We start from the raw sequence: 27,969 nt of genomic DNA, 5'->3' as shown, positions 1-27,969 counted from the left end.
AGCAAAAGATGAAAAAAATCAAAATCATTTGGAGATGAAAAAGAAAGTAGAAGTATTAAACAATAAATACAACAACATTTTAACACATAAAACTAGTTTAGCTTTAGAAAAACTAAAAATTAATACCCTGGCCACTTCTCCCAAATATCTACATAATTTATCCACAAGAATCAAAATGCAATCAAAAGCTAATAACATTAAAAGTATCTTCCATGAAAAGAAAGGGAAAAATGTCTCGGATATAGCTGGCATTCTTGATGCCTATAGAAATCACTATATGAAACATCGATCAATTAAATCTAGATGAAAAATGTTCTAATATAAAAAATACCAGAAAAATTAAAACTAGATCTGCAAGTACCCATATCCTACAAAGAAATTTTACAGATACAATACAATCAGGTAAAAATAATAAAGCTCCAGGTATAGATGGCATAATTATGGAAATATATAAACTTTTTCCTTCAAAGATACTATTCCCTCTTCCATAAAACTCTATTAGAAATTCAGTCACAAGCTTTAATACCACCCTCCTCTTGGAGATATTCCTTAATCACACCAATCCTAAAGGAAAACAAATCCCCAAACCTCTGTACCTCATATAGACCTGTATCATTATTAAATAATGACTATAATATATTTATGATAATATTAACTAACAGAATGAAAATACCACTATCCAAAACAATAAATAATGATCAAACTGGATTTATATATCATAGACACACACGACAATATTAAATGGATAATTTCTCTTATAGATTATATTAATAAAGAAAATAAAGAAACATTCATAATTGGCTTAGATATAGAGACAGCCTTTGATTCCCTAAATTGGGACTATTTATTCAAAATCCTAATGCTATTTGAATTTCCTGCATCCTTTGTTCATCTCCTAAAGAATATATATACAAATAATTTAACATATGTCAAGTTAGGTCCTTTTACCCCTGAATCTATTCATATAACAAAAGGCACTAAACAAGGATGTCCCATGTCACAGATTCTATTTGCTCTGGCTATTGAAATATTGTCAGATTCAATTAATAACAATATAAAAATCAAAGGAATAGATGTTTATGAACAATACAATTCTAAAGTAATGCTATTTGCTGATGACATATTACTAGCATTATCTAATACAAAAGAGACATTAGAAGAATTAAATATATTAATTGACAAATTTCACATGTCTTCAGGACTCCATTTCAATAAATCAAAATCAATTTTTTTATTTTTAAATAAAAAAAGCATTGCAGACTAAGGGGGAATCACATCATAGGGTAACAAGAATCTACCTTAAAATATCTAGGAATTGAGTTATGCAAGGATAATAATTAAATAGTCTCAAAAAACTACATTATCATCATCAATAGCACCTCGCTGGCCTTGTTCAAGAGAAATCTTGACCAATGGATGGGAGATCACAGATATACCCCAGGGATAACCTCAGTGTCACTGCTCGACAGAGGCACAGCAAAATAATGGGTATAGTTCCCCATACTAAAGGGGTGGCGTAAGCCACAAAACGATGGGCTAGGCTTGTAAATGCCCTCGGGCAGATAGCCTAGTATGAACCTATGAACCTATGAACCTAATACAATCGAAATCTCTGTGGAAAAATGGAGCAAAAGTATATTAACATTTGAAGATAGACTACAGTTAATAAAAATGGTTTTACTGCCCAAGATCCTATATATATAGCCTTGACAATACAACTGTTACCAGAAAGGAATATACTTAAAGAAATAAATCCATGTCTAATAAAAATTTTAAAGTTTCCCAAAAGAAACAGAATAGCTTTAATACATCATATCCGACCATGGAAATAGGGATGATTAAACTTTCCTGATATAGAAACATATATAAAAGCATCAATATCTAAAAGAATCTCAGATTGGATAAGTCAAAATTACTGTGCAAATTGGAAATAATTACTAACTGTAATATAAATAAATGAATTTGATTTACAAAAAATTCAAATAACAGATAAAAACAATTTGCCATGGCATACAACTCCTTATTTGTACCTAGCAATTTTTAGTAAAATACTAAAAAAAAAAAATATATATATATATATATATATATATATATATATATATATATATATATATATATATGGTTCCCATTCAGAAGCCTGAAACATCATAAGCCTGAAAATCAAAATCCTGAAACCAAAAGCCTGAAAATTCAGAATCCTGAAAACTCAAAATCCTGAAAGCCCAAAATCCTGAAAGACCAAAATCCTGAAACTCAAAATCCTGAAAACACAAAATAGACATACTGATGTCATTGTGGCTTTGCTATTGTTAGCCCTGTGGTGTTAGGTCATGAGTTGGGGTCAGGTAAGTGTGCGGTTGGTTTTATGTTAGGGTTAGGGGTGGTTTAAGTGAGTTAGGGTTAGGCAGGTTAGGCATGTATGCAATAGTGACAAATATTGGGGTTAGGGGCAGTTTAAGTGAGTTAGGGTTAGGGCACGGTCAGGTGAGTGTCGATAGTGGCGGACCTTAGGGTTAGGGTTAGGGTCAGGGTCAGTTGGTAGATATTAGTGTCTTTATAGTGACATATTAGCATTATTTGTGTTTTCAGGATTTTGAGTTTCAGGATTTTGGTCTTTCAGGATTTTGGGCTTTCAGGATTTTGAGTTTTCAGGATTCTGAATTTTCAGGCTTTTGGTTTCAGGATTTTGATTTTCAGGCTTATGATGTTTCAGGCTTCTGAATGGGAACCATATATATATACTACTTCTCTTTTAGTATTTTTGCCTCATTTACTTGTTTGATACTTTTTGATCTAACTTTTAACCAGAAATTCTAGAATATTTTTCTCTATAATCCTCATGTAAACTATGTGTGGAACATAATCTTTGTATAATCTGTATGTGGAACATAATCTCTGTATAATCTGTATGTGGAGCTTTTCTTCCCAGGACTCTATTGAAAACGGGTTCTTTAGGCCCAATGGACTATCCTGGTTAAACAACTGCAAATAAATAAATAATAAATAAAATATTATGCATTAGTATGCAACATAACATAACTAAACCCACTAAAACTCATATGATTATTACATTGACTCATTTAGGAAAATTATTAATGCAAATATAGATTTAAAAATCTGGTTTGATCTTTTAACACCATTTTTAGTTACAAAGAACTTTCCACATAAAATATATAGAGAAATTATTAATTCCTGGGAACAGAAAGGATTTGTTTGTTGGCCCCAACATATCAAAGAACTAAATGTTTTAGATATGCAAGTAATAAAACAACATACAAAATTCCACAACAGGACTGGCTAACTTTACAGAGTATTCTGTCATATTCGCAAGATTTAAGTAGAATAATTAACAATTCTTCATTTAAAGAAATACCTAAATTTACAAAATGCATATATGAAATCATATATAACGTCCTTGACATGGGAAACAGTATTTCAAAAATTTACAAAATATTGATAAACTATAAAACAACCCCCAAAACCTCATATTGGAAATATATAACAAAAGGACACTCAATACACTTAACTGAAGATATTAAAACAAATATCTTATTATTGATAAAATATACATCCTTTACACAATACTGGAAAGTTTTTAATTGGAAATGCTTGCACAGAGCATTCTTAACCCCAGACAGAATCAGTAAAATTAGTTCTTCCATAAAAGGAATATGTTGGAGATGTGAGCAAGTACACAGTGCAGATTGGAACCACATTTTCTTTGATTGTGTTAAAATTAAGTCATTTTGGAATGGTATTAGTAACTTTCTACAAGCTTTATTTATTGAATCATTTTATTTAACTAAAGCTCTTGTATTATTAAATGTGAACGAAGGTCCTCATTTGAATAGGTCAAACACGTATCTAATATGAACTATACTTGCAGTTTCAAGGAATTGTATAACATGAAGATGGAATACAAATACAATAGCAACTATGGAAGACTTCTACATCCTACTGAAGACCGCAGCATTATTGGAAATTAAAATTAAAGAACTAAGAATTTATCCAAAGCTATTTATCAACAACCTTTGAGGAAAAGTCTTATCATTGATTGACACTATACAATAATTGATCAGACACTCTGATAATGGATTGGACATGCTTATAAAGTAACTTTGTAAATTAAGATCTGTTATAGTTTCAGGCTAATGTAAATAGTGTACATAGTTGTTTAAGATGTTGTGTATAAAATACTATGGAATTCATTCAAATGTATTTGAAAAATAAAAAAAAAATTTGAGAAAAAAAAAAAGAATTCAGCTTACAGCAAAGCCAGTAGTGATTATTCCCAAAACAGCAATAAATTACCTTGTCTCACAAAATAAGTTTTACAGATTTTCTAAAATATCCCCCAGATAGTAGGCTAATAATTATCTGTTTCTAAATTAGCAAATACAGCAGCAAAAGAGTTGTCTTTAGTTGTTACAACAACAATGAAATAAAATTGATAAGTAAGTACTTCATTCATGCTGTACAGACTGTTAATGTGTCAAATGCAGTGTAAGTAGATCATATATAGCAACCACAAAAAGACAATTAGCCATTTGAAATTCAACTTATAGCAATTGCCCAAAACAGCAGTAAATAACCTTTTTTTTTCAAAAGATAACTACTACTACTGCAATGTTATAAAATGGCCCCATACACTGGTCTAATTAACCTGTCTCTAAATTAGTAACTGTAGCAAAAGCAGCAAAAGAACTAATTTCTTTAGATGTTAACTAACAATGAAATAAAAATAATAAGTACTGTTCTGATGTTTTAGAAACTGAGAACAAGTCATATGTGGTCTAAGTAGGTCAAATCATCCAGTTTCAGCAACAGCTCAGTTGCATAGCTCAGAGCACTGGAATGATGGATGCTTCCTAGCACACCATTATTTAAGTAGTGCACTTGTGGATCTCGTTATTTGCTGTGTGTGTCAACTAATTTTAGTATAAAGTGCTGCCATTTAGGCTTTCCTTTGTACCCAGGATTATGACTAATGTGTGAACCCTGGTGGCTAAAGGCTTGCAGCTAGAGGACCCCATGTGTTGTACCATCTGAATGACTGTTGATCCTGTCAGGAAATACCCTAGTAACATCCCTGAAGTAGCTGTCGCATGGCCACAATCCCTAAGTCTAACCATAAACTGAGAGAAGTCCTTTCTGATCCCATCTCAGAGAGTGACCTTCACTGTCTAAACAGCTGGACACTCTCCAGTGTTATTCATTCCTGTCCACAGAAAGGGACTTAGAAAGTCATGAATTTAGAATGCAGGATGAAGACCCTCCCCTGCCCTCTGAGCTTGATGGCTGTCATGATCTTCATGATGCATGCTTGAAGATACTGGTGTTATATGGACTGTGAGGGTCCAGTGTTCATAAAGGCTCAGTGCACTCATAAATTTTCTCCAGGTGTCATACCATTGTTGTGGGGCACTGGGGTAAGGGCCTTCCATTCTTGCAGATGAACTTTTGGCACGTTCTGATAACAAATACTTTTCTGGAAGAGTGTGAAGCTGAACCACAGCTCCTTTATAATTTAATGGAAGCAGTACCTCAAAAGGGAAGACTTCATATTTATCAGCTATAACTACAGCTATTTACCCCTCTCTCACCCCCTAAAGGGCCCATCTCTATACCGGAAGAATGCAAAGTTCCTGTAATCATGGCTGCACAGGTAAAAAGCACATTCTCCAAAGCCAAGAACACAGCATCCATGGGATCTGAGAACATCCCAGGCTGCGTTCTACACCCCACCTAAGTACCATGTTCAGTCATAACCTCACCACAGGCTTTGTGCCCACTGAATGCTGCACAGCAACGGTTATCCCACTCCACAAAGGGGGAGCCACCACGCACCCCAGGAACTACCACTCCATTAGCCTGACGAGCCTGGTCTGCAAGGCTATGGAACATATCATCATGGAAATTATAAACAATGACATTGGTAATCTCCAAACTCTGGACCCTACCCAATTCGGGTTTGTAAAAGGCAGATCATGTCTCCTAAACCTGATAGACTTCTTTGAAGCGGTCACCAAAGCCGTAGATGAGGGTAAGGTGGTTCACACAGCCTAGCTAGATCTTGCCAAGGCTTTCGACCCCATCCCCCACTCTGGAATTATAGATAAACTCACTAAACTAGGTATAAATCCCTATGTCACAAGATGGATTGCCAACAGGCTCACTGACAGAACCCACACTGTGAAAGTAGCAGACTCTAAATCCAACTTCAGACCAGTGACAAGTGGAGTACCACACGGTTCAGTCCTGGGTCTTCTCCTGTTTGGTATCTACTTCTCTGATGTACAGGCTAACACAGAAGGTCTTTGGCTAACAAAGTTCACAGATGACTGCAAACTAGGAGCCATAATCAAAACTCCTAACGATGTGGACATCCTACAAAAGGGCTTCACTGAGACAGATGCCTGTTGTCAAAGCCATGGCTTCAAGCTTAATGCCAAAAAGTGCATTGTCATCCCCTTTGGTAAAAACTCTGTACCCATGAACTACCACATAAACGGTAGTCTACTTAACACCGAAAGTGTATTAAGAGACCTTGGGACACAAGTGGACAGTAGTCTCTCCTTTGATAATCACATCGCCACAGTAGTCAGGAAATCCTTTTACATGGCACACCTCATCACAAAAGGTTTCTCATCCAGGAAAAAATAGGTCATTGCTCCCCTCTACTCATCACTCATTAGACCCATTATAGAGTACAACACCCCTTTTGGTATGTACCTCACAAGACACCTACAACAACTGGAAAGGCCACAGAAATACCTCACAAAGAGGATTACTGGCCTTAAACAGATGCCCTACACAGACCGTCTCAAAAAACTCCAGCTTTACTCCGTCGCATATCGCCTACTCAGAGGCGATCTCTGCCTAACATACAAAGCTATGTCAAACCCAGAGCTGATGGACATGCTCCACTTAAAGAAATCCCAATCCGTCCGACCTACATGCTCTAGGGACCTAAACCTTTTCACCACAATAAACAGAACATGCTGGAGGGATAGATTCCTGTCCCAGAGACTTCCCATACTCTGGAACAAACTACCTATCTATATCAAACAAAGCTCCTCATTAGCACTCTTCAAAAAAAATCTTGATGACTAGATGGGAGATAGGAAATTCACCCTGGGTATCACTTCTGTGGCTCTGTTCGACAGGCCAATAGCCTAGTACCTACCTATGAACCTATTACTCAGGTCCCTAAAGGTCTTGAAGGAGAAAACTGTTCATAGGGCCCTCTTAATATGGTCCAATAACAAGTCCCTCTTGTGTTGTTAAAATAAGCAAGGGTGTACACAGTTTTCTCACCTCAAAAGAAAGATAATATATGTCTGAACCATAGACTAATGCATCATTCTTTCAGCATTTAATATTCTATGCAAACTGAACATACTGTCAGACTTGTTGAATCACTGATATTAATCACCAACTTTGCCTTTTCTGCTTAAGTCATTCTCTGCAAAGGCAACGGAACTACTGACTTTTCACAAGCTTTTGTTTAAGGTAAAAGAGAGAAGATGCAGATGTCATACTCAGTGCTGCTTACTGTCTCTAACAGCTGTATTTCATCCTTCTAACTGAGGTATTGGTGACTCTTGCTATAAGCCCTTTCACAACAAACTGTTAACTCAGCATTGAAGACCTCCCAACTTAAAGTCTATCAACCTACCAGCTTGTAGGATCTCAGGCTGATACCTGATCATGTATTCCTGCAGAGTTGTAATCCACTCTACAGGAAGCAATAAGTCCCACCACCAGAAAACTTATACCTTTTTAAATGGAAGAAAAATATTCAGTCCAACACATTCTGGAACACTTTAATATTTTATATAATGCTGGCTTGAAGCATTTGTCATTTAAGGTGTATTTGTCTGCCAGTTCTGCCTGCATGTCTGTATGCTATAGCTTATCAGCGTAATATAAAGCAGTTCTTGAAAGGGATTCTTCATCGCAGCCTCTAAGACATCCAGTAACTCCTGCATGGAACTTGAATTTTGTGATTGAGAAACTGTTTTCCTTTTAGGGATATCACATAATAGGCATATCATTTAAATTGGAACCTGTGTACTGAGAGACAGCCTTACAAGACTATCTGCAAATATATAGAGCTGAGTATATTTTTCTGTATTATTCTGTATTATAGAGCTAAATTGTTGCTTAGATATCTGTTGTCTTACTGTTCTGCAAATATACAGAGATCAGTATATATTTTTTTGGTTTTATAATTTGCACTGTGATTCCTTAAATCTCTGTTGAAATTGTCTTCCCCACCCCCACCCCTCATTTTCTGCCTTGTCTTCAGCTGATATAACTGTTTTTTATAGCTTGTGTGTTGCTTAACTCAAGGTTCCCTTAATTTGACCTGTTAATAACAGCCTGCATTTAAATTGGAACCTTTGCACTGAGAGACAGCCTTACAAGACTATCTGCAAATATATAGAGCTGAGTATATTTTTCTGTATTATTCTGTATTATAGAGCTAAATTGTTGCTTAGATATCTGTTGTCTTACTGTTCTGCAAATATACAGAGATCAGTATATATTTTTTGGTTTTATAATTTGCACTGTGATTCCTCACATCTCTGTTGAAACTGTCTTTCCCACCCCCCCCCTCATTTTCTGCCTTGTCTTCAGCTGATATAACTGTTTTTTATAGCTTGTGTGTTGCTTAAATCAAGGTTCCCTTAATCTGACCTGTTAATAACAGCCTGCATTTAAATTGGAACCTGTGTACTGAGAGACAGCCTTACAAGACTATCTGCAAATATATAGAGCTGAGTATATTTTTATGTATTATTCTGTATTATAGAGCTAAATTGTTGCTTAGATATCTGTTGTCTTACTGTTCTGCAAATATACAGAGATCAGTATATATTTTTTGGTTTTATAATTTGCACTGTGATTCCTCATATCTCTGTTGAAACTGTCTTCCCCACCCCACCCCCTCATTTTCTGCCTTGTCTTCAGCTGATATAACTGTTTTTATAGCTTGTGTGTTGCTTAACTCAAGGTTCCCTTAATTTGACCTGTTAATAACAGCCTGCATTTAAATTGGAACCTGTGTACTGAGAGACAGCTTTACAAGACTACCTGCAAATATATAGAGCTGAGTATATTTTTCTGTATTATTCTGTATTATAGAGCTACATTGTTGCTTAGATATCTGTTGTCTTACTGTTCTGCAAATATACAGAGATCAGTATATATTTTTTTGGTTTTATAATTTGCACTGTGATTCCTCACATCTCTGTTGAAACTGTCTTCCCCACCCCCCTCCGTGTTCTTGATTGTAGTTTAAATTTGATGGCTTTTGCAGTGCCCGCCCCACTGTAGATTTGATCTAGGACACTCCCCCAGTCCCATCTCTTTACCGCATTCTACCTAATAAACCCTTTCTGCACTTGCTTTTAGTCCTTTTTAATTTAATTACATTTTTTCAACCTGTGTGTGGACTAATATTGCTACATACTCAAGTATGCCAGCTTGCACTGCATGTGAATTGTTTTTACTACTGTTTTTGCTACTTTTCTGAAAAAAAAAATTGTAAGCCTGTTTCCTACCTTTCCTGTAATTAGTGTTCCAGATACAGATTTGCTGTATCCAGGACTGTTTGTAAGCTTCTGAGCCCCCCAAGCCTTTCTGTGTTGGAGGGAAGCCTTCTAGCTTATCAGTGGGAGTGGTAAGCATTAGGTAACCTGTCTACCACATAAGGAGTGGTTCTGGCCCAGAATTTGTAGTTATTGGCTGTTTGGGCAGTCTTCCATCTGTCTCAGCTTTCTGATTTGAAGGCCTGCATTTGCACTTGTTTCTGTCCTGTAACTCCTGGGCCCATCTCATTTGCTCACTCAAAAAAAAAAAATGTATCTGCTTTTACTGTATTTGTGTTTCTTCCTACTTTATTTTGCTTTTGTGTCATGTTAAAAGTACTCAATTGTATTTATTACTGCTTGGTGTAACTCATTCTAAGCCTTTTAGTTTAAGCACTTGGGCTTCAGACCAGTTGTTTTACATTAAGAAGGTTTGTGGTCTGCACTGTAGTGGCAGAACAGGTAGCTTACATCCTTCTAAGTTGGGAACTGCTGATTGAGGGCTAAGTGTCTGTTATTCTAAAAGTGTATTAATTCTGGTTTAAGCACTTGGGCTTCAGGCCAGTTATTTTACATTAAGAGGGTTTGTGGTCTGCAGTCTTGTGGGAGGAGAGGCTGGACTGTGCCCTTCTGAGCTGGGAATTTCTGGTTAAAGGCTTATAGTGCCTGCATATTTGAATTGCTTCTTACTGAAATTGCTACACCTTGTTTTCTGTAGCATAGACTAGAGCCAGGCCTGCTGAATCTAGCTTTGTTTGTATAACTTGAGCACTAATCCAGGCATTCTTTAAAGTATTCAATTGCATTTATTACTGCTTGGTAGTAACTTGATTAAAGTGTAGCTATCATTCTAAGTCTTTTGGATTAAGCTCTTGGACTTCAGACCAATTGTTTTACATTAGGAAGGTTTGTGGCCTGCACTGTGGTGGCAGGACAGGTAGCTTACATCCTTCTAAGTTGGGAACTGCTGATTGAGGGCTCAGTCTCTGTTATTCTAAAAGTGTATTAGTTCTGGTTTAAGCACTTGGGCTTCAGGCCAGTTATTTTACATTAAGAAGGTTCGTGGTCTGCACTCTTGTGGAAGGAGAGACTGGACTCTGCCCTTCTGAGCTGGGAATTTCTGGTTAAAGGCTTATAGTGCCTGCATATTTCAACTGTTTATTACTGAAATTGGTACACCTTGTTTGCTGTAGCATAGACTAGATCCAGGCCTGCTGAATCTAGCTTTGTTTGTATGCTTGTTGTTTGTTTGCTTGTTATTTCCCTGAAACACTAATTCCACCTAAAACGTGGCTTTTCAATGCTTCTGTGGATCCCTAGTGATATCTGCATTGCTTACTGTACTTATTTCCTTGTTTCACTTGAAAGAAAGTTACTGTTTGTCATTTTTGCATTTAAGTTACCTGTAACACATTGCATTTAAGTTACCTGGCACTTGCTCACTAAAGCAATTATATAAGTCAGCACTAAAAAATTAAAAGCACTACACCCTCACAAACTCCCCTTGAGTACCTTGTTCCCCATTGGCCCTTTTTTCAATTATGAAGGAATTCCCAATACTATTCTAGCATGTCCAAAGGTCAGTTGTCAATCTCCTCTCCGGTCCAGCTGGTGAATCTGGGAATCTTGAGGCAATGTTACAACTGCCTCTCCTCCACCCAACAAATTCCAACACATGTGAGAGATGCAACCATATAGCCAAACTGGAGGCTAAGCTCTCTCAACTCAGTACTGACATAACCAGACAGGAGGAGGAGAAGGAAACCACACTCACTACAATTCCAGTCTCACATAGACCTACCACGACAGCAAACCAAACACATAAACACACAAAAACATACTCGGAGGCTCTAAATAAAAATCTGCCTAAGCAGCAGAGACCTCCAAAGCAGACACCCAAGCAACCGCTACCCCAAAACAAAACACATGCAACACATAGCTCACAAAGCCAGTGTGCCGAACAGTCACAGCCCTTAAGGCTAAACAACACACCTGATACACGTGTAATAGGTGACTCTATTGTCAGGCACACTGACGTCCCGCTCACCAGGCTGAACAAGGAGAAGGTCACGGTGAGCTGCCTGTCGGGCACTAGGATCCGCCACATAACAAAAGCACTCAGGTCACTCCAAGGCAAATACAAATATGACTCAGTCATTGTCCATGCTGGTGTGAATGACCTGAGACGTACCTCCCTGGACTACATGAAAAGAGACATAGAGGAGCTCTCTGAGCATGTAGCCCAGGCCGGTATGACCCTGACCTTGAGTAGCATCTTACCCTCACCAAGAATTATGCCACAATATGAAGACAAGATGATCAATTTCAACAATTGGCTTAAGTATTGGTGTCATTCAAAGGGGATCCAATGCCTGTCAGCCTGGGATGACATGCTCGATAAGCCACGATGCTTCGCTAGGGACAGCTTGCACCTGTCACCCCTGGGCTTTTGGATATTGGCAAAGGCTCTTGCTACCCCCATAGTGCCTTTTTAGGCAAGGCTCAAAAGACAAACCCACCTCCATAGGTATCACAAGGGATAAGAAACTAAGAGTAATGCTACTCAACGCCAGAAGTCTAAACCTCAAGATACACGCACTCGAAACTCTCCTTAGCATGGAGAACATCGATATCTGCGCAGTAACAGAAACCTGGTTCAAGGCTCCTGAGAGCACCCCAGCACTACCAGGTTATACCTCATACCATGCTTTTCGGCCCCAAAACTTGGACCGAACCACAAAAGGAGGGGGAGTATCAATATTCGTCAAAGATACCCACACCTCCAGGTTGGTGGCACAGCACGAAGCATCAGAGACTATCCATGTGCAACTAACAGTGGGTAAAACTGCCTTCCAGTTTATAGCCTGCTACAGACCACCCTCCCAAACCCAGGAACCCCACTCAGCCTTCCTGAGAACACTGGAAAATATGAAGGTCTCTCCAAACACCATTATATTGGGTGACTTCAACTACCCAAACATAGACTGGGAGCATTACTCTAGCTCCAAGACCCTAGTCCAAAAGTTCCTAGAATTTATAAACTCAAATGCTATGGAACAACTTGTTACCACTCCCACAAGAAGGGAAAACATACTGGACCTGATCATCACCAACATGGGGACTCTATGCTCCAGACCAGAAGTGTATCCCTCACTTGTAAGATCAGACCATAAACTAATCTCACTGGATATTCACATCCCGACCCCAACCCCTGCCCAGAAAACCACAGTGAAAAACTTCTCTAAAGCAAATTTCACACTCCTCAAAACCGAGGTGGAATCCTTCAAAGCCCCCGGGCCTGTGGAAAATATGGCCCAGACTGCAGAATCCTTTATAAACGCATTCTATGAACACCTTCAGGAATGCATGGATCATGCAATCCCAAATAAAACCAAGACCCAATCCTCCAAAGGCAGACGTCCTGTCTGGTGGACCCCAGCCATAAACAAACTATACAATAGAAGGAGGAAGATACTACATGATAGAGCAAAATCCCAAAAAGGGAAGGCATCTCTGATCAGTATTAGCAAAAAACTATGGGCACTCATAAAATCGTCTAAGGTCAGCTTCGAGAGAAAAATTGCACAGGACACTAAGGATAATCACATGGCTTTCTATAGTTATGTTAGGAACCTGGGTAGGAATTCCCAGATATGCTCAGAATTAGTCCAAAATGACAAAAAATACACCGAACTCACAGACATTGCCAACATCCTAGCTGACAGTTTCAGCGCAAACTTCTCCCCCCCCTCCCCACCAAAAGGGCAAATATCTATCCCAGCAGAGTGTTGCCCCCCCCCCCACCCCAACATCTCAGATGCTCAGGTAAGAGCTGCCTCTCCAAAGCAAAAAACACAGCATCAATGGGACCAGACGGTGTCCCGGGCTGTCTCCTACATGAACTCCAAGAAGAGCTAAACCCAAACATAAAACTACTGTTCAGTCTCAGCCTTACTACAGGATATGTACCCAAAGAGTGGCGTACAGCAACAGTGGTCCCTCTCCACAAAGGTGGTGCCTCAACGGATCCTGGAAACTATCGCCCCATAAGCCTGACTAGCTTGGTCTGCAAAGCTATGGAAAGGATCATCATGGACCTCATAAATAAAGATATTGGGGACCTACAGACACTGGATCCTACCCAGTTTGGCTTTGTTAAGGGCAGATCCTGCCTCTTAAACCTGGTCTATTTCTTTGAAACAGTCACCAAGGCCATTAACGAGGGGAAGGTGGTCCACACAGCCTACCTGGACCTCGCAAAAGCCTTCGATACAATACCCCACTCGGGCATTATAGATAAGCTCACCAGCTTAAATATAAACCCCTATGTCACTAGATGGGTTGCAAACTGGCTCAAGGACAGAACCCACATGGTTAGAATTGCTGGAGCCATGTCAGACTCCAAACCAGTTACAAGTGGTGTCCCACAAGGCTCAGTCCTGGGACCTCTCTTGTTCAGTATATATTTCTCGGAGGTACAGACCAACATGGAAGGACTGTGGCTGACCAAGTTTGCAGATGACTGCAAACTGGGTGCCATAATCGACTCTCCAGCCGACACAAGCATCCTCCAAAAGGGCCTCATAGAAACAGACAACTGGTGCCAGAGCCGTGGCCTCAAGCTAAACACCAAAAAGTGTATAGTCATCCCCTTTGGCAAAAACAAAGTGCCCACAAATTACCACATAGGTGGTAATCCATTAATCGGAAAAGTAATTAGGGACCTGGGGACCCAAGTTGATAGCAATCTCTCATTTGACAACCATGTGGCCAAAGTGGTTAGAAAAACATTTTATATAGCCCACCTAATCATGAAGGGATTCACATCTAGATCAGGGAGGTCATCGTGCCTCTTTACTCATCCCTCATCAGGCCCATAATTGAGTACAATGCCCCTTTTGGGATGTACCTTACCAGACAACTGCAGCAACTGGGAAGACCCCAAAAGTACCTCACCAAGAGGATCAAAGGGCTCAAACAGATGCCATATGCTGCCCAGTTAAAGAAACTCCAGCTCTACTCAGTGGCATACCACCTGCTCAGAGGCGATCTGTGCATGATGTATAAAGCCATGTCCAACCCGGAATTAATGGACATGCTGCACCTCAGAAAATCCAAATCCCATCGAGCTACCCGCTCGAGAGACTTGAACCTCAGCACTGAAATAAATAGGACATGCTGGAGGGACAGATTCATAACCCAGAGGCTCCCTTCACTCTGGAATAAAATCCCAGTCCAGGTTAGGCAGAGTCCCTCATTGACTCTCTTCAAGAGGAATCTTGATGAGTGGATGGGAGATCGTAGGTTTACCCCAGGTATCACTTCTGTGTCACTGTTAGACAGAGGCACAGTATACTAACCTCGAAAAAGGGCATAGCAAAATTAATTTATAATGGGTGGCGAAAGCCAAACACACTCTGGCTAGGCTTATAAATGCCCTAGGGCAGATAGCCTAGTATGAACCTATGAACCACAGCAAACCTCAGTTATTCTTCCTGGAAATTTTTTTTCTTAGTTGCAGTCACTATATGTAGAAGGATTTCTGAAATGGATACTTATATTCTGAAGGGCCACATGCAGTCTTTTGCAAGGACATTGTCTCATTAAGAGCACATCCATTTGTTATGCCTAAAGTGATCTGAGATTTATTTAAATTACTGTGTTCATCTACCTCAACAGAACAAATGTGAAATAATTGTCCCTACTTTTGATATGCACAGAAAAGTGGGGTCCTTCTCTGGACAGACTAAGCCACAGCCACTAGACAATCTGATCAGAGATCTGTTTCATTTGTTTAAGAGAACAAACCCTTTCTAAGTAGTTGGCTAACTGCATTATATTTTTATGTGGTGTAGCAAAACTTTAAGTAGTGGGTTAAGGCATACTCTGCCACATCAACAGCAACAACTCCAATTTTCTTTAACTATACCCATGTTCCAATGGTGTTTGTGAGGCTACATTTCAACATCTGTTTACATGTTTTGTAAGCATAATATTTACTGTTAATTCTAGAGGTGCAGTAGGCTAGGCTTAGAAAGGTGCCCTGGGTCATTAGCCTAGTAACAATCTATGAATTTATATGAAGGAGTTGAGGGTACGTAGTGGTTGATAAGCTCCCATTTGTTTTATATATCTCCAACAGCAAGGCTACATTCCAAAAGAGTTGCCGTCAGTGTGTCTGCCCTGATTCCGAAAGACTTGCTCTCAGTGTAAGTGACTTACTTAAGTGTAAGGCCTATCTATAAACAGGCTTAAACTGGGGGGGGGGGGGGCAGATTCCAAAACGACTTGTTCTCAGTGTAATTGGGGATTTACACTGAGAGAAACATTTTTGGAATTGGGCCCCAAAGAGCTGTATGATAAACATGGTGTAGATGTGCAAGTATAGAAACATTTGATAACAGAATCACTGCTACAGAAGTGTTCCTCCCATCACCTTCATCCTGCAGTTGTTGTGTGGCTGGTGTTATTTATGTACCCATTACAGACTCATATAGTTTTCTGTGCTATGATTTTTCCTTAACATGTTCCTATATGTCTTGAACATTCTGCTTTAGATACAGTTTGAAGTATTTAGCTTTTATCCTAACGGTACCTTTTTAAATATAATTACATTTACTGTAGATTACCAGGATTTGGGCTTTTCAGGACTCACTTCACCTTTATTTATTGTTACATTAACTCTTGCTTACCGTTCACTGGGTAGCAGAAAAAGAAGAGAGTATGATCCACTGTGTCCTGTCTTTATAGCTTTGTTCCCTCGCCCACATACCTCTAGAAGTTGTCCCAGTACTGAAAAATATCAGGGTACGAGACTGATGACTGTCAGCTTCTTTATATGGTTCATTTAGTGCATGTCTTGCAGCAATGTTTTTTTTTTTTTTTACATGTGGTGCTATAATGAGTATGTTCACAAACTGTGCATTATATCTGTTTCCACAGGGTGCTTCTCAGTTTCTTAAGCTTCCCGTCAGATGTGCTTTTCTGGGCAGGGATGGGCTCTTCATCTTTTCCTGCACAGTCTTAATCTCATAACCAGAAAGCTGAAATTTCAACATTTCACTCATTAAGATCTATGTGGTGTGGAATGCCACACTTCTAACATCCTATACAAATCTTGCATTCTGGTGCATTTTCTGAAAAATAAACATAAGAAGCATTCTTTGCAGTGATATAGTTAGTGCATTCATTGTCTTTCCATAAATAATATATTATAATGCACACAAACTCAAAATTATATTTTTGTTATACTTTCACAAATTATCATATCTTGGAAACTGTGCAACCTAGACATATTTTTAGAACATTTTTGTTAACTAGAAGTAAGCTTTAATATGACAAGAAATTCCCCTAATATAGTTTATTGAGCTATTTAAAGAAATATGTTATACTGTGACTTTATTCTCTTGTTATACTGTAGAGCTTATATTTCTCACAACTTAAAAAGTACTTATTTTCTTTAATATCTTTAACCCATAATACAGTCACTGAAACGACTTCCCTAATATTTAAAATAACACGATACACACTGTACAAAACTGTTTACATGCAGCTGATATCATGAAATGTTTTATAGAAATACAAATAACAATTGTTCTATTTACAGTTATTTTCCCCTTTAATTTCCTTCAAAACAATAATGACAAAGTGGGGTATATGCTTTAAGTCCACCCACAACTTTAATTAAGCAAAAGTCTATCTTAGACACTTTTTCTTGCAAAGCTGTATTTTACAAAGGTCACTACTGCTTTATAGTTTCACATTTATTCATTAATGTCAGTGTTGCTGGTCTTCATCTTGTTCACCTCCATGTCCCAAACCCATACTAGAGTCAGTTCACATGTGATGTACTCCTGATTCTTCTAGTCATCTCCAGTGCTTTTTTCTCAAGCATTTTCCTTTGGAACATTGGAAAATGTTTCATTGGGAAAGTCTCTCTAAAAGCTTTATTGTCAGAAGAATGACAAAAAGAGTCCCCTTTTGTCTGTTGTCTCACTTATTGTTGGATAAATTTTTATTTCCTCCTTAGCTTTTTCTGCATTCAAAATGTCTTTGATCCCTCAAGAAAAAAAAATTCTGAAGACAGCTGGATACAGCAGCTTGAATCTCACACTTGCCTCTTGACATTCCCTAATTGCTGGGATAAATTTTCTTCTATTCTGCTTTGTGCACAGCAAATGACCATTTTCCAGAAATGCTCTGATGTCTCCAATTTTTAATACTTTTCTCTGCTATAACAATTTTGTCAGGATCAAGTCTTTCTGTTGGTATGACTGCATCTTTATTAATATAGGTCTGCACTGCTTTCTCATGGCCAGATTTGGAGCAAATACTCAATGTGCCCTTTCAATTAACAAATTCTGCTCTGGAAAACCAGTCCAGTTGCTTATTTGTGCTTTCATTAAATTAATACAGTCAGTTCCTCCTGTTTCTCTGGTACAGCAGAAAATCTTGGGTTTTCTCTGTGTGCACCGTCTTCTCTACCATTTTTTGAAACATCCCTTGTTGAGAAGCTTGAAACTCAACCAGCCTTTTCTTCATTTAAACCTCTGATTTTTGCAGTTAATCTAAATAGCTGCTTTAAGCTTATTCTCTTTTTCCAGCCTTTTGTTATTTGAGTTTATATATTCCTTCAATGCTTCATTTATTTTAATCCCCTCTAAATACATTTGATTTATTTTTCCCTCTAAATTACTAGAAGCCATCTTTTGTACCAAAGCAGTTTTCTCTTCACCTTTTCTGGTTGATTTTCTTTCTGGTTCTTTAAATTTCTTCTTTGCTGGCAGACAAGTAGTGTAGTTGCTAGCCAGTAACTAAATTTTACCCAAAATGACAATTTCACTGGCTATTTCTCAGTTTCTGCTTTTACACTGGGTGAGCTGAAGTTAAGCCATTGATCAGTGTGCAGCCATCTTGGAATTCCCTCCCATCTAAAAACTAAATTTCTATCTGAAGTAGAATTCAAAACGTTATTGTTAATGCCTTCTCCTCAAAACAGTTCCAGTGGCAGCAGCTCTGAAGGTGATATCCACAGAGTCATAAACACATTTTAAAAAACGAATTGCAACTTGTGAAACAGAAAAAACTAATTTACACATTGCAGATTTCTTCTCACAAGAGGAAAATTAAGCCAAAACATCCCACATACATTTACAATTAACCAGGATAAATTTCAAAATATGAGAGCCTGATAGTTTAAAATTCTAAAAATTAAACTCATAGAAGCATACACTTTTGTTTTTCTCCAGGGTTATATAAAGCCTTCATGACCTTATCAGAAGGAAAGATATTCAAATTAGCATTTAGCAACAGCTGAATTCACTACAACTGTTGGGTGAGATCTGGAACTAGTGTATACAAACTTGGAAACTGTACAGATTTTAAAGGTAACAGACTGACTGTCAGGGAAATTGTAGGCTGTGACAAAAAATATCCTCCTAAGATGATAAAAATGGAGGGATAGGTGAAGGTTCTGGAAATTCCAGTTGTAATAAACCAAATTATTTTCTGAGAGACTGAGAAACCTCAGTATTCTCCAGAAAATGGTTGCACATAAAGATAATCCCTCACAGGAAGAATCAAAGACCACACTGTCCTCAATCTGAATCAAAAACCTGAGGAGGAATAACTTCATCTGTTCCATCACATTCCTCTACAGGTTCAATTTCTTGTACATCTCCAGAGAAAGAGGAATCCTTTTTTCCTTTTACCAGAAGCAGCCTTAAAAAAGGGCTAAGAGCCTGCACAAGGCCCTCAGCCAAGCCTAATAAATGTATGTATAATTTTCTACTATATTTGTGTCAGACACTGCCACCCCTTACCAGCAGTCTCACTGTTTTGAGCAACTTATTTTGCTGTTGCCTCAAAAACATAATTTCTTTGTTGATTTACTAGCTTCACCTGAGACCATTTCTAATAAAAATTAACTGCTTAGTCAGGACTTTTTTTAAATGTTTGATGTACATTTGAAACTTTCAGTTCCATTGGTTAAGTGGCATGTAGTGAGTATTTCAAATGCATATCAGAATACTGACATCCAATGCTGATGAGGGTTATTTATCACAATGGCAAAAAGTCCATCTGAAACCTCACAAGAAATTTGAACAACAGTGCTGCCATTTCCCCTGGCTTTGGTAACTAACACTTCCCTAGACCTCTCATCTCTCCATTGCATCTCCCATTTGTTTTGGCACACTGTTTGTCCATTTTTTAAGTTATCTGTTATGATTATCTCCAAGTCCCTTTCAATAAATATTTAAAACTGGTGGCTTCATTAGTTGGAGATCCTGTGGCAAATATTTCCCATTTTATTGCTTTGCAAAATCAATGAGGAATATCTTTCATAAGTTCATAGGTGGTTACTAGGCTATCGGCCCCCGAGCCCTTATAAGCCTAGCCATGTTAATCCCAAGTTGCCCCAATTGTTCTTATTAGGTGGAAATAACTCACAGTGTGAGTCCATAGTCAACACCAACTACCCCTGTCCATGAGGGACATAGGTGCCACCCCCAGGATGAATTTCTGGTCTATCCATCCCTTGTTTCTACTTTTTTGAGCCACGAAAAACCCGGTCCTATCTGACCTCCCACTTTTTTCCATGATCGGTGGTGCTACAAAAACCCGCACTGGAGACCTAATCTCACACTGAAACATATACATGGCTTCCTGGAGGGAGAGGTTCCTAACACAGCACACTCCTGGCCTATGGAGTCAAAAAGGTAGCATTGGTCTATGTTTAAGGCTAGTATCGACTACCAGATGGGTAGGCGCACACATTATCTTAAAGTCGTGTATTGCTCAGCATCTTATGGTCCATATAATTGCTTGTCTAGTATTATTCATAATTCCCTTTATTTTTACATCTCCTACACAAGTTTCTTCTTTCATGTACATTGCTTTTAACATTTGATTACCGGAAAAGTCTAACTGGGAAAGGAGCCAATTTTCACCTGAGATCCGGGTAGAAAAGCTCCAAAGTATTACAGAAATATTTTAAGAACAATAATTTTGCAATATTCATAAGTAGAAAAACATTTACAGTTTAAATTTCTTCACTTTCACTGTTCTTTTGTATTGCACAGTGATGACTAGTCAAGGCAATCATTCAAACAGAATGAGCCATTTTGGTAGATTCTTTGTGAATGATTTCACTGTAGAATGTTTATTTTCAGATAGACTTTGTAATTGTGCTGTATTATGGGGTCTTTTCTTCTGACCTAGTAAAATTTAGATGCATGTCCAACATGTTGTGAAGGGGATGAATGGTATGGAAGTAATAAGACTGCAGTGGGGTGTCCATAGTACGGCCATAAAACAACTTAATTTGTGACAACAAAAATAAGATGTTCTGTAGTGATGGTATAATAAATGGTGTATCATTACCATTGTAGACTGCTGTAAGCCCTCAGGAAGGACATGCATACTTAAATGAAACCACCCTTATTTCCTTAATCTTCACCTCTTGAATACAGAGAATGTGATGCGTCTTTAACTGCCTTGGGAATACACTGGTGCTGTTCAGTATATACAGGTCATTGTTCCCTTAAGGTTCCCCTGCAATTCTAGGCCACCTTTCCAAAGAAAACATTGTTTCAGTTCATCACAATTCATAACTAAAGCTTTGATTTCTATTCTAGATGTTAACCAAGAAGTGACTCTGTCATGTCTTTTCTAATCTCATTTACTGTACAAACATTTAAGAATAGTAATATACAATAGTAAGCAAGCAGATTTGTTAATTTCACTGTCAGGAGGAATGCTTGGTTTACCTGAAACATGACCACATTTATTTATTTATTTATTTATTTTATTTAACATTGTTAAACATTGTTATTAACATTATTTAACATTTGTTAACCCGGAAAGTCCGACTTGGAATGAAGCCAATTTTCAGCAGAGACCCGAGGAGGAACACTCTAGATACATGTCTTTGTAACATGCAAGCAAAATTACATAAACATTCCAGACTGCATCTGTTTTATAGATTTATGCTGTTTTGGTCAAATGCTGTGAGCCACTTAGTAGAAGGCAACTACAAATCAAGTTCAGACAAGACTGATTGACAAGAAAAATCAACATTCTCATACCTGGGTATCTAAAAGCTTTACTTGCACAGACTTTAAAGTGCAAATATATGTGTTTATTGCATAAGCAAAACAGAAAATGTGTGACAGACAATTGCTTCATATTTTCACAAAATGTATGTAGTTTCTGAAGATTTAATGTTTTATTTTATTTCAGGTTCTATGCAGGTGATGAATAAAACCCGAAGGATCATGGAGCAAGGGGGAGTTCATTTCATCAACGCATTTGTAACAACGCCAATGTGCTGCCCTTCAAGATCTTCCATACTCACTGGGAAGTACGTTCACAACCACAACACTTACACCAACAATGAAAACTGCTCTTCTTTGTCATGGCAGGCACATCATGAACCCAAAACATTTGCTGCTTATCTGAATAGCACAGGATACAGAACAGGTACTCTGCTGTTGATGTCCTCTTACAATTAGACGGAATATTGTATTTATTTGGCATTTAGTCGTTTCATTTCAATGATGAAAAAAGTTCAGCTAGGCAGAATAATTTTACAGTAAAGTCCAATGGAAGGAAGGAATTCATTGTAAAACAGATACAAGGGGGATAAAGAAATATCACTTATCTTAATACAGAGTCAAGGCACAGAAAAGAGTACATTGGAAATCTAATTAAGTAAATGATATACAAAATGTTGTTATAACACTAATGAAAGTATTCAGCAAATTAAATGTGTAAGATGCAAGAAAGTGCATTGGAAAAACCTAGGAAAGTAATTATACGCACTGATGGTGACTACAAGTAACAAAACCAAAATTCACGAACAGTAAAAGTGGGTCAGGAACAGAGAGAAATGGGAGTTTGTTAAAGACTTAGCAGTAGGGAGTTTGGGATCTAAAAGTTATGCCTGTCCATTTTGCTATGTTCCAGGATCATTGAGTGAGTACTATTTGGATAAGTGGTGTAACACCATACTGGCAGCTCTAATACTAAAAAATATAAATACTAAAAAAACAACACAGCAGATATATTACACAGTATTAAGCAATGCATTCCAAAATTATGGATTTAGTTTTCCCTTACAGTCAGAAGACAAGTCAGTGTATCTTCGTGTATGAGGGTGTTTGCGAGTTTGTGTGTGTGTGTGTGTGTGTGTGTGTGTGTGTGTGTGTGTGTGTGTGTGTGTGTGTGTGTGTGTGTGTCTATATATACACATACACCTCTACTTCAAATCAGCAAAAGCTCACATCTTCAAAACCCATTTCATCCAATCAAGTTTCTCAAACATGCACATAATCCAAAACTCATAACATCGAATCCCGGAAAACTGAAATGAGGCTGCTGACGTGTAGTTAGTTACAGCAGCAGTAATGTACCTGTAAGTATGGCCTTTTCTTCATGGTAGTGTGATCTCGGAGGTGGTATATTTAATTTCCAGGAGGGTGCAGAAGGGCTTGCTCCCCCTACAAAAATGGTGTTATTTAGTTATTGTACTGTTTAAATTTCTTCTTGGAGTCCTGTATATTTAAGAACATGTACAGTTATGGGAAGATTTAATAGTTGATGTTGTGTGTGCAGTATAGGATGAGTTCTTTATTAATTTACGTGATTGGACAGTTATAGTTGGCTTATTGTACCATTTTTATTTGGCAGGTTACTTAAATATATCTGAGAAGTGTGTTTGATGTTCTGGGATTCGATGTTGTCAGTTTTCAATTATGTACATGTTCGGCAAACTCGTCTCAATGAAACGAGTTTCAACAATGTCAAATTTCTCTGATTTGAAGTAGACCCACACACACATACATGCATACATTCAAATATATATATGCATTGCTAAATTTATATATATATATATATATATATATATATATATATATATATATATATATATATATATATACACACACACACACACAGACATATATATATATATATATATATATATATATATTTATACACACACACACACATATATATGTATGATTATGTCTTGAGTGTTCAAAATGTTTAATTATCGACAGCTTGACAAAAGATATTGAACATTCACATCACTGATCACACAAAAACTGAACACTCAAAGAAAGCTGCAAAAAGAAAACAAATTTCTTTTGAAAGTTACACAGTGTTACCCTACCATACCATTCCAACCAAATTTGTCTGAAAAGTGGTATAGAAAGTTTTTTTTTCTACATTAAGGCATATGGTTAGGTTTAGGGGCAGGGTCAAGAGTGACTTGCATTACTCAGGTGCTACTGAGGTTTGAAGACCTTGGAATTAATATTTGGGGGCACACCCCTTTAATGTATGGTTAGAAGGAAGTGGTCACTATTTGATAAATGTTAGTTGCTTGTCCTTTCAGTATTGTGGGCACAGCCAAAAAGGCTTCAATCAGTTGGTTATCAGCTGTAATCTATATACACCTCAGTTAGGCAGTTTCAATATGGACTAAATGGCCAGCATGAGGTATGCCATTAGAAGGCATGTCATAGGTGGACAATGAGACATTTATTAGTATGTATGCCATGCAGAACAGGACACACTGGATTTCAGCCCAACTAGTAAAGAATATCTTAGTGGGCTGTAAGCGAAGAGCCACAGGCGTATCCGACTATCCAGTATGGAAACTGCAAGGTTATTGGGGTGACTTTAAGTAAGGTGTGAATTCATGTAACTACTTTAAAGAAGTCTAGGAAAAAGCACAGCGGTAACCTCAGTAGCTCTAAGTCCTTCTAAGAACAATTTACTTTTTGAAACCATCTCTATTTGTATTATTGTACTAATAGAAGCAGTATGTGAATGTCGGTGCAGCATCATTTCCTGCTGTAAGTAAAAACCCTGGTATTTTCATCCCGAGCAAATCTCATGTTCCTTTCTCCTTCCAGCTTGAGATGATAAACAGTTTATAACAGTCATTTGGAAGAGAATTGCCCCCAGAGTGGATAAGCATATTTTAATTAGCATGTAGAATCAAATGATCACATGACAGTCAGTCTTCAGGTATACTGAAGCCATGTTGGAATTAATCTGAGATTTCAGAGATTAGGAGAAGTGTTCCAATACAAAATAACGGAAAAAATTATCATGATTCTCTATAATATGTTTTGCTAGAGCATTCTTTGTGTCACAGTTTCTATTATCTAAAACATGCTCATAAATATGCTCCTTAAATTTCCTCTTCGTTGTTCCAACATAAAAATGATTACATTTTTGGCATTCAGCAAACTATCTAACTCCTATCATGTTACAGTTACGTAGATTTAATATACATGGAATTCACATAAATGTGGTCCCCCTCCATAATTTCTATGCATTGTGTGCAGCACCCACACTTACAAGTCCCACTTCTCTTGTTACTAAGTCTATGTTCACAATCCATGGTCCCATTCTCTAAATGTTTTTTGATTGTTTTTCCCCTCTTGTAAAACACTAAGGGTTGTTCACCTACTTTGTTTTTTACCTCTTTAAATAGTGAAAAAATCTGCCAATTTTTCTCCAAAATATTCCTAAAGTGATGGCTTCATTGCAGTACTCCATAATAAAAGACCTTTTGCAAACTGTTTATTATTCTGACCCTCTCTAACCACCTCTGATGTTGAAGTAACTGAGGAATGTATTAAAGTGACTATATCCCCACTGAGTCTTTTTTCAACCATTTTGTGACATACCATGGATGCAGTGGTGTCCAGGTACCCCTTTTTAAGAACATTTCTTTTAGTTTCTCACATTCATGTACAAAATTTTCATGGGTTGGATACCATTCTAGCTGCCCGGACATACTGGCCCTTCACTATACCTACTTTCTGATGGTGTAGATGTTGACTTTCAAACTGCAATAAGCTATTGCTGGATTGTGAACATGGACACAGTAACAAGATCTAAGTCATTTAGTAACTGTAACATGATAGGAGTTAGGATAATTTTTTCTGGGGTTTTTTTTGTATTGGAACAGGTAGTAAAAGACCTAAGGGGGGACCTTGGGAAGACTACCTTGAGGAAAGACAGTTACAGTGGCAGATAAAACTGAATGCCACTGCCCCCAGAGTTTGAATGAGGGGCTATCTACTTCTAGTGTCTTGAAGCTCAAATCATATTTGTTTGGAAAAAAAAAATATATATATATATATATATATATATATATATATATATATATATATATATACATACATACACATAAAACATTTTTATGCATCCATGGGTGTTATATAACATACATTTTTTACCATTTATTCGTTATTCGTCATTTTTATAAAGTTTGTTTTTACTGTATTTATTTAGCATGATTAATGTGTTTTAAAACGTTGAGTAGCAATTAAAAAAATGGATTTAATTGGCCATGTGACAATGACAGAGAGGGGTATTTAAGGACAGGGTGTGTGCTGTGTAAACTGATTCTGATGAAGTTTTTTAGAACGAAAGTGTTCAAACCTTTAATTTTTTCCTTTTGTTACATAGTTTATTTATTGCAGATGTCCACCAGCCAGGTTTACTCTTCCTTGCAGAGGATGATTTAGTCGTTTCAGGTATTACTGATTCCATGCATCTATAGAAATGCTTGTATAGTGCTTTGGTGTAGTTTTGGACATTAGTGCCAGTTCCTACAGAGAGGGGGGAGCTGTGAAGCTCTTTATACCATCCCTCAGGAGGTTGTAATCAGCTTTGGAGAAGTTTTTTTGCTTGACCCTAGCTAAGGGGGCTCAGCTGAGATGGTGACTTTGAAAGTGACCACTTTATGGTCAGATCTTACCAGGGAGGATGATACTGTAGGGGGTGCTGCAATTGTTACTCGTGTTGGTTAATACTGAGTCCAAGATATTATCACCTCTTGTGGGGGTATCAACTAGCTGTTCCAAAGCATTTGCATTGATACAATTGAGGAATCTCTGGGCATTTGTGTTCTGGCATGAGTAGTTTTTCCAGTCTATGGTTGGGTAATTAAAGTCACCCAGGATCAGGGTAAAGGGTTGAATCTTGATAGATCTGAAGAGTTCCAGATAGTGCGCATCTTGAGTCAAATTTGGGGGCTTGTAGCTAGCTGTAATTTGAATAGGGGTCTTGTCAATGGTTAAATGCACCTGGAGTGTCTCCTGTGTGTCATACTGTTTGACCAGCCTGGAGGTGTGTGTGTCTTTAATGTATATTGAAAGCCCACCTCCTTTGGCTTTGCTGCCCACAGTTTGGGGTCTAAATATATGATAGGATAAGTAACCAGGTAAGGCTGGGGTGCTCTCCGCAGCTTTAAACCAAGTTTGTGTGACTGCACAAATGTCAGCATCTTCCGGGGTTAAGAATGCTTGCAATGAATGCAGTTTCATGTTTAGACTCCTAGCGTTTAGCAGCATGAACTTTAATTTGTGTTTTGTTGAAAGTTTTATGTTGGTAGTATCGACTTCATGACTTTTCCTAAAAAAGGCACTATGGGGGAGGCAAGGGCCTTTGCCAGAAGCCTGAAGCCCGAAGCCCAAGTGAGGCAGATGCAGGCCATCTCTAGCAAAGCATCGTGGTCTGTCGATCATATCTTTCCAGGCTGTCAGGTACTGGATCCCCCTGGAATGACTCTAGAAACTAAGCCAATTTTTAAAGTCAGTCATTTTTTTTTGTTTGTATTGAGGCTATATTCCAAGCAGTAATGCTGTAGTATGACTCTGCAGTCATGATGCTCTATGATGCCAGTCATATTGTGATGCTGGAGTGTGACTGCACATGCATATGGTAATTTTAACTGCAGCATGCCTATGCAGTAATGCTGTATTGTGCAAGAAATGTGCTGCATTATGGTTCTGTTGTGATGCTGCATTGTGACTGTGCATTGATGCTGCACTATGACTTCAGCAGTATTGGTATGTTTTGCGTGTGCATTGATATATCAGTATGATTCTAGCAGTAATGCTGTAGTATGTCTTCATTTGTGTTATAAGTTTCCCTGCAGTGATGCTGTCCTATAATCCTGTCAGTAACATTATACTACAGTGATTTTGCATTTTGTTTACAGCAATAATGCTGCCTTATGGCTATGAGTATGATGATGTATGACTTTACAGGCTTATTCTGCTGTGATTGTTTGCATCACTAGTGCTGCAGTGTGACCTTTTGGTGGATTTAAAGTTATACATGATGACTTTCATGAATAAACAATGTACTGAAAGAAACATACCAACTAGCTATAACATTTGATTGAGAATTTACAGAAAGTTGAAGCCAAATTCTCAGCAATCCAAAACATTAAAATACTAAAAAATTAAACCATTACATATTTGTCCTAAATTATGTAAATAAATGCTGTTGCTTTAAGAAAATTGTATTTAGGCATAACTTTGACTTCGTATTGTATCAAAGG

General features: G+C 37.7%; 1 protein-coding gene across 9 annotated transcripts in view; it reads left to right on the top strand.

Annotated features, from left to right (window-relative positions):
- Positions 1 to 27,969, top strand: part of SULF2 (sulfatase 2) — a 1,739,722-nt gene that overhangs the window by 1,125,893 nt on the left and 585,860 nt on the right. For all 9 annotated transcript variants that reach the window (XM_044089924.1, XM_044089923.1, XM_044089925.1 and 6 more), the window contains one exon: positions 21,837 to 22,076. In XM_044089924.1, coding sequence (XP_043945859.1) covers positions 21,837 to 22,076 — 240 coding nt within the window. The remainder of the gene's footprint in view (positions 1 to 21,836; positions 22,077 to 27,969) is intronic.

The sequence above is a fragment of the Protopterus annectens genome, chromosome 12.part0, assembly GCF_019279795.1.
Source record: "Protopterus annectens isolate FY-2018-M chromosome 12.part0, PAN1.0, whole genome shotgun sequence".
Classification (NCBI taxonomy): Eukaryota; Metazoa; Chordata; order Ceratodontiformes; family Protopteridae; genus Protopterus; species Protopterus annectens.
The sequence above is the reverse complement of the archived record's forward strand: the minus strand, read 5'-3'. Positions and strand labels throughout refer to the sequence as shown.